General features: G+C 43.8%; 1 protein-coding gene across 8 annotated transcripts in view; it reads right to left on the minus strand.

The window, feature by feature from the left end:
- The window catches only part of ZC3H7B (zinc finger CCCH-type containing 7B), a 47291-nt gene extending 32817 nt beyond the window's left edge, over positions 1-14474 (minus strand). Inside the window, exons 1-7 of one of the 8 annotated variants that reach the window (XM_032687790.1) lie at positions 14107-14474; positions 7572-7632; positions 5636-5669; positions 5058-5255; positions 4044-4202; positions 1380-1460; positions 115-171 (exon numbers count right to left, since the gene is read on the minus strand). In XM_032687790.1, coding sequence (XP_032543681.1) covers positions 115-171; positions 1380-1460; positions 4044-4202; positions 5058-5255; positions 5636-5669; positions 7572-7624 — 582 coding nt within the window. In that variant the 5' untranslated portion in view covers positions 7625-7632; positions 14107-14474. Of the gene's footprint in view, positions 1-114; positions 175-1379; positions 1461-4043; positions 4203-5057; positions 5256-5635; positions 5670-7571; positions 7633-8470; positions 8662-10304; positions 10344-12999; positions 13078-14106 lie in introns of those variants that run through there. The other 7 variants (XM_032687788.1, XM_032687791.1, XM_032687786.1 and 4 more) reach the window with 7 other exon arrangements.
- Between the last annotated feature and the right edge of the window lie 3601 nt (positions 14475-18075).

Genomic DNA, 18075 nt, shown 5'->3' on the forward strand with positions numbered 1-18075 from the left:
AATTAATACAGTTCAATCCTAAAAGATCATTATAAATTTGCATGTAAACAAAACTGCAAAGCATTCTAGTAACACAATCCACAAAGAGTAACAACCACAGGATGCAAACTCTACCTGGTTTGACAAATTGATTGATGTGCCATTACTGAGTAGTGAGAATGTTTCCAATTCCTGCTGCAAGGAAGAGAGAGGTTTTAGAGCAGAATTCAGCCCATGAATGTTCATAAACTAGGCAAAGCTGGGTTACAATAGAGTTTCCTTCCAGGCATTGCCCCAAAATAAAAGCTACCCCAAAAGGCTGTGACACAAGGGTACATGTTTCTTAACACTAAAAAGGGACATAAATCTGTTCTGTACACCTCAGAACATCCGACACAATCAGGAAGCAAAAAACTTCCCTAAGGAACAGAAGGTTGTTTCTTTTTTTTAAGAAATTACTATTTTTGGAAGGTATTACAGCGCTGGAATGAAAACTGGAAGTCAACACAAGAGATTGCAAAGTTATCAAAATACCAATCACTAAATTTCAAATAATAAAAAGTATTTCAGAGTTTTTAATTTTTATATTTCTCACATACAGGTAGTTTAAGCCCATCTCAACTGAGTAACATGACAACACCAAAAAAAGGCAGCAAGGCCTACACAGCGAACAGCTGCAAAAAGTATTTCTGCAAAAAGCTTCCCTTTCTTTGAGACAGAATCATTTGGGAGTGTTGAGAGCTGCTACAACATCAAGGAGTTTTTGTCAGGGTAGGCAAATCACATGTGAAGTTTGTCAGGGAAAGGATTAAAACGTTATAGCCAGATTTACCCAAAAGCTCTCTGTAAACTTAATGCCCACCAATCACTCCACTTCATATTACAAAGGTGCCCCTCTGGAAATGGAACACTCTGGTTGATTAAGACACCACCGTGCATGGGGCCGAGGATGCGAATGAAAACGTCAGCCTCCACTACCAGCTTATGTTCCCTACTTCTGACAACAAAATCCATGACCAAGGCAGCTTTATGGGAGAGCGCTAGCAGTGGCCTGACGCCCTCTAGCTCCATCGCAGGGTACACATTTAAACACCTACAGTACTCCAATTACAGCAGCAGTTCCTTGCAGAGCCAAGTTACAGATCCAGCCAGTGGTGTTAACTAGTGGACCCAGGACTCGCTTTTTGCCTCCTTTCCTGGGATCTGACCAGACGTGTACCTGCTGCTCTCCCAAAGCGCAGGCCTTTCCTCCACCACGAAGTGTACACAGCCTAGCAGCCTGCAAGAGGGTTGGCAGGGTGGTGTACATGTGTCTGTAACCGCAGAGCAGCACCTCCCACTTCTGCAAAAGTAAATCTGCACAAGCCAAAGGATACTCTCTAACTAAAAAGAAGTCATACCTGAGGTCTTTTGTATGCTTTTCGAACCCTCAGTCCCAGCTTCTGGGCAAGTTCCTGTCCCAGTTGTGTGACGCTTTCATCCTGGGGATAAAACCATTGACAGGACACTTTCAGTTTTGTGGCACACAGAATGAAATAAAGAGGAAAGCAGTTATGCACACTGGGCTGCACCAAGAGGTCTCAATTTTTTTAGACAGTAGCAGGTGGGCAATTCCCAGAGCAGCCCTAGGAGAGTCCAGGCAGACCTCAGTGTTCTTGTCATTGAGTCCTGCCAAGATGCTGCAGTTGCACCAAGAACTCTGCCCTACACTCTACAGAAGTCCAGAGTGAATATTCAATGCTGCAGAAGATCAGAATCAAATATCTGCTTCCAAAAAAGCACCCACTCTGCAAAAGCAGGGTTTATGAGTCCTGCTGGCAAGATGGCTGGAAGAGCTGCCAAGGCTGGCTGCTAGGGGCTGATACAGCTTCTTCAAGGTCTCCATGCCTGGGAAGAAGCCTGCATGTCTTCCCTCTCTGCTAGCTGCAGAGTTAATAATCAGTTTTGATATGCAGACTATATTCACTAGCCTGTTTTACTTGTTTGTTTGTTTCTTTGTTTTTAAAGCTGAAACCAAGACTCAGTTTCCAACTTACTAGCTAGAAGGCATTTTCACTGTCTTCAGCTCCAGTGAAACTGCCTCAGCTTAGTCAAGCAGATCCTTTAGCTTTCCTCACTGCGTGCCATTTACCACCCTCCCTGCCCAGTGCCCATGCCCACTCACACACCACCATGGGCTTTCTGCCCACAACCTTCTTAACTTATACCAGCAACTGTTTACTTCTGCTTTCCTCTCTCTCCCTGTTCACAAAAATATCAGAGTACTTTAACAGTTTCTTCGAAGAAGAAAAAAGTATCTGCCCAACCTATTGTGATATCCCTCTACATTCCAACATTTCCTCCCTCATCACCAGTCTTCTCTCTACTTGCCATGCTGGTCTTTCCAATCTCCTTCTCCGTGCAGGTTCAGTCCTTTCCCTTTCAACACATGACAAGACTCTGGTTCTTCCAGCCCACACTATCACTAACTTTTCCCTTCAATTTGGAGTGCCATGTTTTGATTGTACGCACTCCCCCACACCTTCAACATGAGTTGTCACCGTCTTCTCTGAACTCAGTGAAGACAAAATCTAACCTGCCCATTTCCTCTTCTAAAACACCCTATACCATACAAAAAAAAGCATATCACAGAGGAGTATTAATTTCACCATGCTGAGAAATAAGGTAACTCTGCTACAGAGTGAGCCAACTGAGTGGCAGACCCTTCATCAGTGAAGTTTAAAGACAGGCTGTTTTCACAACAAAGTTCTCAGCAATGACAGCAATGCAAGATGGAACTATCCATGTGCTCCAGAGGGTAATGGAAACAAGAGTGAGATGATGACTTGTCTTTGATGCAGAGAAAGCATATGATTTCTGTTAATCAGGTAATAAGAAAATGGGGTATGCTAATTTTCAAGATTGAATTGTTTAGAATAGAGAATGCAGATCATTCAATATGGCAGGCTGAACTTTCCTGCCATAGAGAAGTTTGATAAACTGTCTGTAGACCACAATTATTGTACTGATAATAGTAGGAGCTATGTAATCATAACTAGATGGTTAAAAACTAAATTAAATTGACTCAACTGCAATGTGAAATATAGGCAGATATGGCTTTATGTAAACACACACATTAGATGCTTTTGTTAATAAAAGGGCTTGTTTAAAAAACGGTTCTTCATTCCCAAACATGATACCTTCAATATGTTTTGGTCACCCTGTTCTGCCAAGTCAAAGAAACTAGAATTTACAAACTATACAAAAGGAATTACTACCTGCTAACAAGACTTTCAAAGACTGATTCTGTAACATAATAATAAAGGAAAGTTAACTTCTCGTGTGGAGGTAGATGCATTTTTCTTGTAATAGCATTACAGTGATGGATCAGAACCAAATTTAGCAAAGTTAACCAGTGCTTACTAGAACCTGTGTAACCAGTCTGGTTTCCTGTTCAGTATTTGGCCTAAGATGATGCTCAACAAAAGCATTATCAGGAAAATATTTAGGTCCTAGTATATGCAGATAGCTCCCTTTGCATGCAAAAATTTACACACCCGTGAACATAAAAATAACGATGACATGTGATGTCAAGGACAGTTTTGCATGTTCCTCAAGAAATAAAAAGCTTTCTCAGCTTGCCTTACCAATCAGTAAGTAAACCATGAGACATTTTTATCCAGAACAGGAAAACTATACGTTTTCCTTCCAAAGCTCCAATTCCCATTCGTCCCATGCTCCTAGCCATTCCCATTAGAGATATAAAAGCAGCCAATTAAAACATTCTTATGGCCTCAGTTCACATTTTGTTAGGGTAGGGTTTTGCTCTTCACAAACAGGCCACTGAACCTGCTGTCACTAACCGGTGTCTCTGGCTGGCACTATCTTTAGAAGTGACTTGGACTGAAGAAACATGGGAGGACAAACATCTTTGAATCAGAGAGACAGAATTTCTGAGCATAAGCATGCTCTCAGGAACAGCCAAACTTCCTCTTCCACTGTCCCCTGGCCTCACACTAAGCATGTTGCAGAGAGGAAGGTTGTGAGCCACAATATTCAAGCTGAGTTGTATGTCAAAAACTTACATGTGGGAGGGACAGCAAGCATCGGCTATTGCACTCATACGCTTCTTTGTGTCTTCCAAGCTCATTCAAGGAGCGGGCTTTCCGGAATAGTGCTCGTATGTTCTCCTTGTCAAGACTTAAAGCCTTCTCGCTGTCTTCCAGTGCCTTCTCATACAACCCCTGCATGGAGGAGACCACCTGGAGTCAGATGTGGCACAGCAGACTAACTCCTCCTTGTGTGTGAATACAAACGTTCTATCTCTCAGCAGAAAACAGGAATATAAATGGCAGTTGGAAGTACATATTTATTACCTCGTGCACCGACCAGTGTACAAACACACCTACATCAACAGAACATTTTGTTAAATCTTGCAAACCTCAAAACACTTCAAAGTCAGTGAATGACAGAACTAAGGCTGCTTGAGCAACCTTATCTTCTCTCCCCCTCTACCTTGGGCATGTTACACTTGGCACTCTTTAATTATGTGACCACTTGCTAATTTTCAGGGGACTCAGCCTCATTATGAACAGGATGGACCTGCTCTGGGGTTGTGCCATAAAGGAAAGTTGTTATATGTCTTAGTAAAATGGAAGCCTTTTAGAGCCTGAGTATTTCAGAATCTTCTCCATGTGTGTGTTGAAATTTCTTTCAAGACCCAAAGCCTTCTTACTATCTTCCAGTGCCTACTTGAGGAGGCAGGAGCCTCCAGAGCAATACTCAGTGTTCCAGAGAAATGCTTGCTCAGTGCTGGAAGATATGGGATTGTACTAACTCCTCACCAGTGTGGACCAGAACTGCACTGTCAGTACCTTAGGCCTGATCCCATCTCCATCACATCCTTCCTTTGGTCTCGCAAGACACAGTGCAACAGTGGGGTGATATCAGCCTTTTCTGTGTGTCGTCATCTCCTTCAGTGTTCCACCAGGGAGCGGACAAAACCAACTGAAATCCCTCCTGACATCTTTTCCAACTGCACAGCACTGCAACTGTGATGTCCTCCCTGGCTCCTGAGGATGACTTGGGAAGGCACTCACCATGGCAAAGTAGCAGGCAGCTCGGTTGACATGTAGCTTGCAGAGAAGTTCCTTTGGGATGGTCACCTCGTCAGAGGCTGCATAATCTGCCACGTTCAGCCCTTCTACATATTGTACCAGCGAAAGCTTGAAATCCTTCTCTCGAAACAAATCATTGCCCTCTGCAAACAAGTTTCTCACCAGTTTCTGCAAAAAGGCCTGGGCAGCAGGGAGAGAACAAGTAGACAAGTGGATATTCAGAGACAGGAGAGACTTCCCAATTTCCCATTCCTTTCCACATGTTTTAGCAAACTTCTTGCCTACTAAGATGCTCTTGCCTTCCCACCCTCATGTAAAACATCAATTTATTTGGTAGAGGAGAATGATCCAGTCAAATCCCCATTCTTCTTGAACACTCAAGTGTCTTCTCCTTTCCCTGAAAGTTGTCATTGTCAGAACCTTAAGACTTTAAGTCACAGACAAATTGTGACAGACCATCCCACGTTCCTCACTTTTGGTATGTAAACTAATGGCTGTGCAACAGAACAGATCTTGCTATCCAGAGGGCTCCCAACCTCAGTAAACAAATTCTCCATTACCTCATAATCTTCTTGACTTAGGGGTAATGTGGACCTGAAAAAAAAGAAGAGAAAATACTCATGAAACAGGCATTCATGCAAACAAGGGCTTTTGTCTCATGAAGGAATCCATCTTTCTGGTCCTGTGTTGATGATCTCAGTTACCGAACATTTTATCACTGAAAAGGCAGCTGAGGCAAAGAGAATACATTTGGGGAGCATTAGACCATTGTGCTCAGTAACAGTCACAGTGGTGTCAAGTGTTGGTCAGGTCTCAAAGGGACTTGAAACTAGAGGAATCTTATTCTCAGCTATTTTCTGTGCAATGTGTCTGTAAAGTGTCTTCAATCACCTAAGAAACCACATCTTTGACAAGTCATGTGAGAGATTGTCAAGAAGAATACAAGTGTATTTTATGTGCATCTGGCTGTAATGAGAGGAACCAGATTGGCACTCCAAGACCTCCTCAAATTCTTTGTGAAACCAGAGACATACAGTGATACATGCAATCACTTTCCTCTGCCTTAACTTAGCCACATGCCTTTGGGTCTACCCCACAAAAGGAAGGGAGAAAACAATGCAGGTTTAGGAGGCTATTTAACTCCAGCTCTGTTGGCCAAGGCTGTGTCACAAAACTGGCAGTGCTTGTGTGAGTAACACCTACCCCACAACAGCACTGAGACTGTTCTGAAGGAGAAAGGTTCTGTTCTTCAAATTGGACCATCCAAGTAATTCAGGCTTGGTCCCCATATATTTATTTTTCCCCTTCAAGGAGAAATCAATAGGCTCTAGAGGAATCCTTAGCACCTTTCATAGCCTTTCTCACCTGCAGTGCATACATGGTCTTACTGGTTACAGAATAAACTTTTTTTAGATTTCATCTGATCACCATCTACTCCTTAAAATTAAGTACAGGAAATGTCATGGTTTTGTAAGAAACATTCGTGCTGCTTATAAACTTTGGCTATCTCTTTTGCACCAAAACAAACCAACAAACGGCACTGCCCCTGGTTCAGAGTTCAAGATACACCCCAGATGCATGAACAACACCTCAAATTTCTAAATTATTTTCTTCCTAAGAATCTTGTGCATTTTTGTAAATGCTACCAAAATAAACCTCACAATTGCCTCTCTGAAACTGAGTTATCAGCCCCATTTAGTCTCAGGTTGGAGTGAAAATATCATGGCCACACCACAGGATATAAATATCTAACATGGAAGATGTGGGGGGTTTTCCTACTGTAGAGGCACAGACTTCAGCCACACTAATTGTAGGATGCAAAGCAGTCTTAAGAAGAACACAAATCAATCTCATTACTCACCATGGAACCCAGACCTGAGTTGGAGGCCCTTGCTAACTCAAACATTGGAGGGAAAAAATACTACTGTATTTTATAAGGAAGTACTTGGACTTTTAACTATTACATAAGCAATCACTTCAAGCTCTAGAAGGCAACATGATATTCATAGAAGAGTGACCTGAGGCATCTACCAGGCTGGCAACTGTAAAGGAACCCAGGTAATCTGTTTCTCCCATAAGCACCGTATGGGGTACCTAACAAGTTATTTACCTTGCTTTCCCCACCTACAGAGTTGCAACACTATCTCTCTTCCTAAGAAAGGTGGGATAACCTTGTTGAGAGAGCACTTGGAGATCTTCATGCTGAAGATGAAATAGAAGGTCCAAGAACTATTAGCATTATGCTGACTATAAAAATCATCCTGGAAATGCAATGGAGGGTAAAACCCAAGGAAATTAAAATGACAGAATTTAAAGCTTAAGGAGCTGGCAGGACAAGAAGCACCCTGAAAAATCACAGCAAAAATCCTCAGGACAGTATCTCTTTCCCATGCAGAAAACCCAAAGCAGTGAATAGGAAGAACTCAGTTCCTGCAATCCTCAATAGAAAGACAACTGCCTCCAAATCCACAGGGAACACTGAGGTTGTCCACTTACTGAATGAACTGAAGTCCTTTCTCTATTTCTTGTTTTCTCTTCTGTCTCTCCATTATACTTGCTGTGGAAGAAGAAGAAAAAGAAACAACACAAAATGAGTCATTTTAGGTCTTGCTGGCAATTAAACAGCACAGTATTTTGTTTGTGCCTGAATTTACTACTAACAAAATGTTCCAGAGCAGATGCCCTGAACACCAAAGCCCGTGATTTATCCACACTACAGATACAGAACAGCAAGCAGCTCACTACCAAGTATCTGCTTTTTCTCACATGCCACTGATAGATACATGGGCAAAGAGGAATTACTTTAATTTGAGCTCTCTACTTAGGCTGCCAGTACATAAAGCAATGGGAACCAACTGTTATCATGATCGCCTTCTAGGAAAAAGAAAAAAAACCCAACAACATTTTCTCTGCAGTGGCAGTCATTCCAGGAATTTGTGCTGAGACCCTCCCATGTAAGCAACTCTGACCAGTATTTACCTGGGACAGATTTAAACTGGTTTACTTCACAGCATATGGAACAAGTAATCTACATAAGGTGTACGGAGGAACATCACAAAGAGAGACAAAGGAAGGAGACGGAATTGCTTGCCATGGTCCACATAAAAGGGCAGCACTGAATCTATGCAATGAGGATTTCATGCTGAAAATCAGCAGGCTAGAGCAGTACAGACTAGGGAACACTCTTTTGGAGAGGGAAAGAGCCCCACCCTGCAGAGTTTTAAAGTTGGGGTGGGCAGTGCCTCAGGAAGGCTCAAGAGAGAGTTATCCACACTTAGAGACAACTATGGGCACAGTAACTTTTCTGGTTTTGACCAAATCCAGTCTGATCTCTGCAAGCACAGACTAATAAGTAGTATGATGGAGCCATTTTGGAGTTATGACCTTTTTCTCACCTAAAACAGGCTTGAATCACATCATTAGATACATGAGCTTCATCCCTTGCAGTTTGAAAGCAAATTTTGGAATGGTTCCTCCCTGACCTTCCTCTAAGGTACAGAGGTCTGTCACACAAGAAAAGAATAACAAAAGCGAGAAAAGATGGCACTTTGTGCCAAAATAGAGTTGCTAGTGACAGCAAATTTCACATCAACCAGCTGCGACCACAAATGCTCAGCATTTGAGGAACAGGAACTTGGGGACAAAAGCAGCAAGCACAGAAACACTGAGATAAGGTGCAGATGAAGACACTGTGCCTTCTCAGCATGGGATTGCCTCTGAAGAGATCACGGTAAAAACTAATTTCTCTAACTCTACACTACAACAACTTGGAGAACATTATCACCCAGTTCCCTTAATTCCCTTCACCCACTAAGATATCCTGTGGTATCTATGGCACATTCAGTCTGGAACGGGGTGAAGAGGCCTTTAAGGTACATAAAAATCAATCCTGACAACTCAGCAAGCCCTTATTGATTGTTCTCTGTGCCACACAAAATGTAGAATTGATACCTGCCCTTTACGAAGAAGGAGAGTCGGGGGAAGGGGGAAAGGCAGGAGTGAAAGAAAGCCCAGAAAAAAGTGGCAGCAGAAGGAAGCAAGAGCTTGAAAGTGACACTGTGCAGTTTGTAAGTCATCAGACATTACATTTGGGAGCAATTTGGTTTGAGCAGCAGGTAGAAGATTTTAAGCAGCTGCATTTGGAACAGGATGGGCAGCACAGGAAGAAAAGGAAAGCCAACTGACAAGGTGAGTTATGATCAGCATCTCTACAAAGGCTTTCAACAGAAGTGATGGAGAAGTGCTGGTATACTTCAGTACAACACCAACAGAAGGCCTGGAATGATTTATAAATACCCTGGATCATGAGCAATCAGGAAGAAACAAGGAAATTTAACAAGGAGACTGTGAGGTTAATATGACAGGCTTGAGGGGTAGAAAAAACGACAGAGGCAATTCATTTGATATTACTCCTTGTATGAGATTCTGCAAAAACAGATAAAGTAAGAGAGAACAGACAAGAGGAAGAGCAGCAGTAGGAACCATTTCCACATAGACAGCAGTGAAATACACAAAAGAGGATAGAGCAAACCCAGAGCAGTGTAGAAGAACCTCAAAGGCCATCAGAGACAAGAGCAGGTAAAGTCACCACAGGAAATGACAAGAGACAAACTGGAAGGGGGAGAAGAGGAGGCAAAAGAGTCAAGTGGACCCTCACAAAGGCTCATGGGGAAAGCACGGGGAGGAAGGAGGGATTTCCAGCTGTCTGGTCCCTGAATAGGTCCCTGAAAGGCTTGAAGTGCTCCAAATAGCCCCACTTTAGACTCCCACCTATTGCATCTTCTGTTCATGGTCTAGGAGCTCCATTTCATCTGAGGTCCACGTATACTGCCTTGTCTGAGCTATACTGTGGGTGAACCTCTCCTCAGTCCTACCTCTAGGACAAACCTATGACTTGCACCACAGATAGCTTGTCTATGGTCCTGTCTATGGTACATTTCATGAAGCATTGTGCCTAAGAGCCCTTTTTTTCCCGCACACCAAAGCTGTCTGTCCAGACTCAAATCGTCAGCAGAATTGAAATCCAAAGTATTTATATCCCCACTCCATCTCCTACTGCTGGACTCACTGTTGGACCCTGGACCCAATTCACAATCTCATCTTCTTTGGGACTGTTGATGGACCGTTGCTACCGGCATCTAGTTCTGATTGCACTGTTCAGATATGATGGGACTGTACCCTAGTGAGTGACAGCTTTGCTGGTGACTGTCATCACCTTTGGCTACTCACTTGTCCTTCCATGGAGGAGCAGCCCTGCTCTTGCTGCTCCCTGAGCCATGAGCCATGTTGGAGAGAACAAAAGTCAGGGAAGTGAAGCAGCAGCCCACAGATCTGATGAAAAGGGAGATTATTGGTGACTGTGGGGAGAGCAGTTGAACACTGGCTGGTCATCACAAAGTCAACGGCTGCATTCCAAAATGCTGTGGCACACCTTTACAATTGTGTATATCTACAAAACAAATCACCACCTGGAAAAGCTTCTGATATGCACAGTCTACTTCTGTTCCTGAGCTCAGCTTTTAAAACACTCTACAAGAAGCAAAGAAGAGATCAGTACCTGTTCTCACGGCTACCCTGACCCCACTGCTAAAACGTCCCACACAGCAGGATGTGGGCATGTGTTACAATGAGAACTGATTACTGTTGCTTGCCCACAGAGCAGGGCATTCAAACACTACTGACCCAAACTTGGAGTGCAGCCAAAGCGCTACAGGGAATGGCTCCAGAACGTCTCCTTTCTAGAGTTACCCAACACTTCTTGCATCCCAGAGCTCCCCTTCTGTTTTTTCTCTCCTCACTACCATTGCCACTGCATCCAGCATGAATAACTCCATCCTTGCTTCCTGTGGATGGCTGACCAACCTATTGCATCTCTGTAAGTCCCACAATACACGGCTACAGTTTGATCCTTGCTACAAAACTCTCATAAAAAACAACCCTCTGTGTTTACTGCATGCTGTTTACTCTCTGCAGTCCTACCCTCATCTTCAACAGTAAATGTTCTTCAACCCAAAACCCTCCATTGCCTTCTTTAGACATAAACCACAGGCCCGATCTCCCCTCTAGACTGTTGCTCTCTGATACTGCCCCACATTCCTCTCTCCTTGCAAGTGGATGACCAGCTTCCTCTGCTGAAGTTCTGTCATACATTCAGGCTTATGCCATGACTTTTCACATAAGACTCATCTCCTCATGGCAACACCCTCAAAATGCACACCACATGCTGCTGCCCCAACAACTTTTTGCACACCTCTCAGGAACAACTACTTTTCCCTTTCAATGTGACTCCACACCAGCACCCTCCTTCATGCCTGCAGACCCCTCCTCTGTCCTGCCTGCCCCCAATACTGCTGAAGGCTGCCATTCAGACTCCTTGTTTTGCTATTCACACTTCCTTCCCCACCACAGTAAACTCAGTCACTTATGTCTCCCCTCATCATTCCAGCCTCTCTGCCTGCTTCATTCAACCCTCGGACCAAGCTGTACACTCGTTACACCGGCAAATCCAACATGCAGCAAGCTATCCATATGTGCAATACTTCAGTTCTGCGGCACACCATACCACAGCTACTGCTTAATTAATTTTAAGCACAGAGCCTGTTTAGCTTTTGTTTTCTCTGTCTTTTAAATATTTTTAGAAACACAGCAGAAAATATTTCATGAAGCATTGTGTCTAAGAGTCCGTTCCCCACCACCACCAAATCTGTCTGTCCAGACTTGTCTACTCAAATCACCAGCAGAATTCAAATCCAGAGTATTTATATCCCCACTACAAAGCTCTTATCCTTTCAGTCTGGAGACATTTATCCTCTCTGGTCCAGCATCTAGAGAGAACTTTATTCACAGTTTGTCAATGAGTTACAAACTATTTGCCAGACAGAAATAAAATGCTGCAGACAGGCAAAAATGGTTTTCTTGTCTTCAGAAGAAAGCATGAGCCAATAAACTGGGTGCCTGAATCACAAACTGGGTAGATATGCTCTAGATAGGCAGATCGGTAGGGACACTATGAGATGAACAGAAAGATTTGTGTTTACCTTATCAAGGACACAGGTGTTCATAACCCTGCCAGAGCTGAATTTGACAAAGTTTTTCATACTGTATTTATGGGATGACAATGAGTTCACACTTGACTGACTTCCAGGCTTTGACTGTAACATTTCAGCCAGAAATAAATACACTGAAATGTAAGCGGCAGGTTGTAGAACTGAGACTGGAGCTTCCGAGGAAAAAGGCTCCAGGATGCACTGGTCTGCAACATGGGAGTTTTTCACTGGCTGCAGTTTGGCCACTTCAGTGGTGTAGCAGAATAGGTACCTGGGCACATGTCAAGCAAAGGACAACCTGCAAAACCCATTACAAAATTGGGCTCTTGCTCACTCCTGCATCTGCTTTCTACCATGCCCCACTCCCTGGGTTTGAGTGCTTCTCACAGCCAACTGCTCTTGGATTCCCCACCATCACATTGTGCCCACCAGGCCTTACACCTCCATCCCTCCAGACATCAGCCATCCCAAGGTACTTCCATGGCTGCCGTCTCACATCCCAGCACCCACTAGTGCCACTGCTGCTGCGCAACACCACTGGGGTCATCAGGGTGCCACGAGCTTCACCCGGCAATATTCACTGCACCCAGTGAATGCAGAGCAAGGCAGTGACAGCCCCCTCACTCGTCGCTGAAAATAAAAGCAGTGACCATAAGTTTCCCCAGGAGAGGGACGGCAGTGGCAGCTAAAGCCTCAAGAGACCACCCCAGCCACTGACACCCCATTTTCTGTTCCCTTCAGCCTTGTGCTCCACACATAACACCCGCAGGTACCACAGGCCACCCTCCCTCCTGCCCCCACCGCAGCACAGCCAAGGAGCGAGGAGAGGGAGTTGGTGTGACACTGCCCGTCCCTCGGCCACTTGGTTTCGTGCCCACCTAGCTCGCCCTCCTCTGCCTCATTTGTAAAACTAAGTCCCGGGGCTGTTTCCAACACACGCATGGCGCGCTCGCCTCCTCCCCCCACTGCCAGCACTAGGCCGCCGATCCCCGGCCTTGCGTAGAGGCCGCCACTGACAGAGGCGCCACCTCGGCCGGCCTGGGAGGAGAGGGGCCGGCGGCGCCTTCCGCGCCCCCGCGGCTCTGCCGGACGCCGGCACCCCAGCATCCCCACCACCCCGGCCCCGCTGGCAGGGGTCTCCCGCGGCAGGAGACCCCCAGGCTTCCCTGAGAAAAGGAAAACAAACCAAAACATACTCTTTCTCCCCCCCCCCCATCCGCCTAAATATAAATCACACATCTCCAGAAGTCTGGGAGGCGGCTTTAAGAGGGAAAAAAAAAAAAAACCAAACAACAAAAAACCCCCACCAAAATACCCCCAAAAAAACACAAACCGAACCCAAACCGCATAACGTCCCCTGCCACCCGGAAACTATCCGAAACATTAAAGAATTAAAAACAAACAAAATCCACAAACAAAACCAAAACACAATCTTCTTATTTGATAAACTTTAGAAGCCCCTACGGAAGGTGCATCTAAAAAGCAATTCCACAAGGGCTTCTCTGCGGTTTCATGGGGTTTGTACCAAACAAGAGGGGGAAACTGCAGCCTAAATACAGACCAGAACACAGATCTCGAACCTACAAACCCCAAATAGGCACAAACGCGATTAATACTAAGTTTTCCATATAAACCCAGGGGCTTTTCTCCTAGCTATCCGATTTTAGACTACTACCACATTTTTTTCCAGGGGGTGGGATTAGGATGTCTGACAATTTTTTTTTTTTTGCAAACCCCATATTTTCGGCGGAAGAGGGGTTAGCTTCAAAATCTCACTCGTATTATTTCTCACTTTTTTTTTTTTAATTTGCAATTACACAACGTTTCATCTATGCATTTACTGTCTGAAACCTTTACTTTCTAATGAAGCAACATCCAGATTTTCTTGTTTCTCAAGTCCACCGCTTTCTACATACACAAACACACACATACAGAATTGGTTTAAGACAAAAATAATCCCCCCAAAATAAAAATAAAGGACTCACCTCTCCTCGGGTTTTCCCCCCCACACTATGTGTAAACTTTCCTTGATAAATGGTATTGTATTACTAGAGATATTATTAATGTATTATTACTAGAAGTAATAATAATAGTAAGTGCTATTTAATTACAGAAGGCAGCATTCTGCTTCTGGATCGGCTGCCCCTGCAGCTCCCTCCATGTGCCTCCTGATCTCTTTACTTTCATTTCCAGGTCTCGCTCTCGCTCGCTCGCTCGCTCGCTCTCAGCTGCACCAGCAAGAGAAAATGCCTCTCTGCATATCCTCTGGGCCCTAGAGGCTACCGCTTTCCATTACAAAAATTCACAGATCTTTCCCTTGTGGCTGGTTTTGAGATTCCTTAAGGTGAATTAGGCTTAGAAAACAACAACAACAAAAGAAAAAAGAAAAAAAAAAACCAAACACGGGAAAAACTCCCCCGATTCAGCAGTCGACTCTCCATTCTAATTTTAATGCAACATTTTTTTTCTTCCTGGTTGTCTTTGCTGATATAAAAAATACACCCCAAAAGAAAGAAAAGCTGCGTCTGCAGAGGGATTGCATGCATACGAGTGCAGCAATGAACTGAATTATGAGACACCCCCCGGAATTATCACATATGTGAAGCAGTGACCCTTTTGCCCACCCATCTATGTTTGCTGGACGGGGGCCAGAGCCATTGCTTATGGTAGAGCAATTATCTGCTCCAGACAGACCTTACTTACTCCACCCTGCACTGCTGAGGGGGTTCTCTGTAAATAACATCTTCTGAAAACATAAATCTTTGGGTGGAAAGGAATACCCACTGCATGTGTGTGTGTATTAATATTATATTTTATACTGTTGCATATTATACAATCTACAAATATCCATAATATACATACACACATATATTACATATGTGCATATGCACTTATATTTTTATTTTTATATGTTATGTTATATTATATTTTTTATTATTTTTGTTATTTCATATTTTATATTTATGTATACACATGTGAGTTTAGGCACTTTTTTGGAACCAGATTTTTGCCTTATTTTCATCCCAAATACTGCAATATTTCCAGAAAATGAACTGAATCTCCACAGCCGTCCATGCCAGCAGAGCCCCAGGAACAGAGCTGCTGGTGAGAAGCAAAAGAGGCCCAGTGGCCCATGTTGTTATATCATGGGAAATGGTTGTGAAGACACAGACACACAGACCACCTTGGATAGGGAGATTCACTCATCCCTGCTCAGCTCCTCTATCACTAACTTAAAATAACTTTCTGAAATGAGTTTTATGATCAGCTCCCAGTAGAGCCTCCCTGGTAGAACAGGTTTTCCTCCCCCTAAAGGATTCTATCTACCATCAGGTTAATCATTTCCAGACTGACACTGGTTTAAATTACCAGCTTTTTTCCAATGTAATCAGTGACATGTTTACTCCTGAGCGTCTCACTTCTCTATTTACGTTTACCCACAAGAGCGTCACTTTGTGCTTTGCAGCTAAGCAACTCCAACAAGATTCAAAGGCAGGTAGAAGGTAACATCTGAAGTGTACTAAACTTGTTTAATATTTAAAACATGTTGAGCAGAAAAGGAAGGACTTTATTATACTGAGTAGAATTGGCTTCTGGCAGCTCTGTCAACACAATAAACTGATAAATTTATGAAATATAGGCTGTGAATTGTATAATGTACCATATGACACTGGAGAACACTGTATAATGCTCTTCACAATATTTTATCACAATGCACTTTTTTAAGATATTGATTATGATCCAAAGATTGAATCCATGGATAAGACAATATTTATTTTTATTATCTCTTCGGGAGATTTGTTACCCCTTATTTTTAGACAGTGACAGTGTGACAACGAGCGGAGTCTAACCAAGCTGGGCCTCTGGTAGAAGCTGCTGGGCAAAATGTACATTAAATTACAAACCCTGTGGAGGGATAGTTTTGGGCAGAAGAAAGGTGGAGCAGGTCTGGTGAGAGAAAGTAAACGCTGGGAGAGTTGATATGTCAGATCACAGTGGCAGCATAACAGAGCCATCATCAAATGAGTTACAGAGCCCAGGATACCTCAAAATGACATCACAGCTGGATGAGAAGAGGAAAGCTTAAGGGGAGCCGAGGAGAAAGAGGAACAAAACCAAAATGTACACACGATCAAGACTTATGCTGGAATAAGCACTAGTTTTTAATTCAAGAACATTCATTTTCAAGACTGCATTCTGAATTTAATGTCACGTTGTACTTCCTTCCAGCCCAATTTGCTTTGCCTGTAAGACTGATAGGTGTTCTGCAAGGTCATGATCCCGTTTATACTGCTCCTCTCACGAAAAAACATCTTTCCTTAGTGGTTAATGAAGATTTTCACAGTTTGCCAGCATCATTATCGAGGTCTCATGTGCAGGTAGTCAGCAAGAGTCGAAACACCACAAATTCCTGCTACAAACTAGATATAGTTTGTATTATTTTGAAATTACTTTGATCTGTAAAGCTATTCTTTTAGGGGGAGTGTATAGAATGTGTAGAATCTATGCTACAGTGGCACAGTACACCTACATTCCAACATAGATCCACCTACAGTCAACAACTTTATTCTTGCCCCTCTGGCACAGGTAATTACCCTGTATTTGCGAGAATGACAGAGAAGGAAATCAGATGTATTTGATATGATCATGTTTATTGCTAAAAATCATGAGGAACTAATAACCAGTGCCAAATTTCTTGCTTATATTTTCTGGATTCAAGCTCTTTCTCAAGATCACACTTATTTATTGCCTCATCACCTCTGCATATTCAGGCAGCTTTATGCTTCTCACATACAACCATAGTCTAGTCAGTGCCTAAGTGCTTCTTAATTTTCTTCAGTTGCAAGAGAAACTCTTTATTATTTGTGAGGTAAATTTTGCTCTAGTTTTCTATCTGGTTGCTGTACCAGTTTATGGCTTTTATTCTTTAAGCTGCACAAAGAAACCTCACTGCTTTTTGTATTCCCCCAGAAGGAAAAAGGCCTACAATGGTCTTCCACCTCAATGCAGCGTACCAAGTCACCCAGGGTCACCAACTACTGACATTCTTTTCTTGGGTCCATATAAGCATTTGCTGTTGCTTCTTAAAAGGATAGTTGGGAAATTTGTGAGAGACTGGAAAATGCCTCTTACAGTGTTTTTGGATCAAATGGCAGAATAAATCCTGCTTGTTACCCACCCCAATAGTGATCTCACCCGGTATCTGCCACCTGAAATGGTACCTACATTAGTGCCTATAAGTTGCAGCTCAGAGAGAAGGGACTGAGGTGCTGTGCGAACCTACTGCAGTAGCAGGCAAGTTTATGCACAGCTCACCTCACTTCATTGGATGTACTTTTGTTCCTATACTCAGAAAGAAAATGTCAAGCACAATGTACACATGGAGCTGTCATGCAAACCAATGCTTTTTGCATACTTAAGCAGGAATGACTGTGCACTCCTGGGTGAAAGTGACAGCATGAGAGGACACAGACTTAAGCTGTGCCAGGGGAGGTTTATGTTGGACTGTAGGAGGAATTTCTCCACTGAAAGGGTGGTTAGACATTGGAATGGGCTGCCCAGAGAGATGGGGGAGTCACTGTCCCTGGAGGTGTTTAAGGAAAGACTGGATTTGGCAGTTAGTGCCGTGGTCTAGTTGACATGGTGTTCAGTCATGGGTTGGACTCGATGATCTCAGAGGTCTTTTCCAACCTAATTGATCCTGTGATTCTGTGAAGCACCTTTTTCAGCAGAAAGGTCTGACAGTAACGCACAAGTACAAATTGATCTGCAGGGACGGGAAGGCACGCGTGTCCCTTCTGCGGCATGCGGGAGCTCGCCGGGCGACAGCTTCTCGGGACGTGGGCTGTGGAAGGGGCGCGGGCATAGACTCACGTAGCCCTTCCAGGCCGGCGTGACGGCCGCCACACCGGGCGCCGAGGGCAGGACTACACCTCCCGGCGTGCCCCGCGGCC

This window comes from Chiroxiphia lanceolata, chromosome 5, assembly GCF_009829145.1.
Source record: "Chiroxiphia lanceolata isolate bChiLan1 chromosome 5, bChiLan1.pri, whole genome shotgun sequence".
Taxonomy (NCBI): Eukaryota; Metazoa; Chordata; class Aves; order Passeriformes; family Pipridae; genus Chiroxiphia; species Chiroxiphia lanceolata.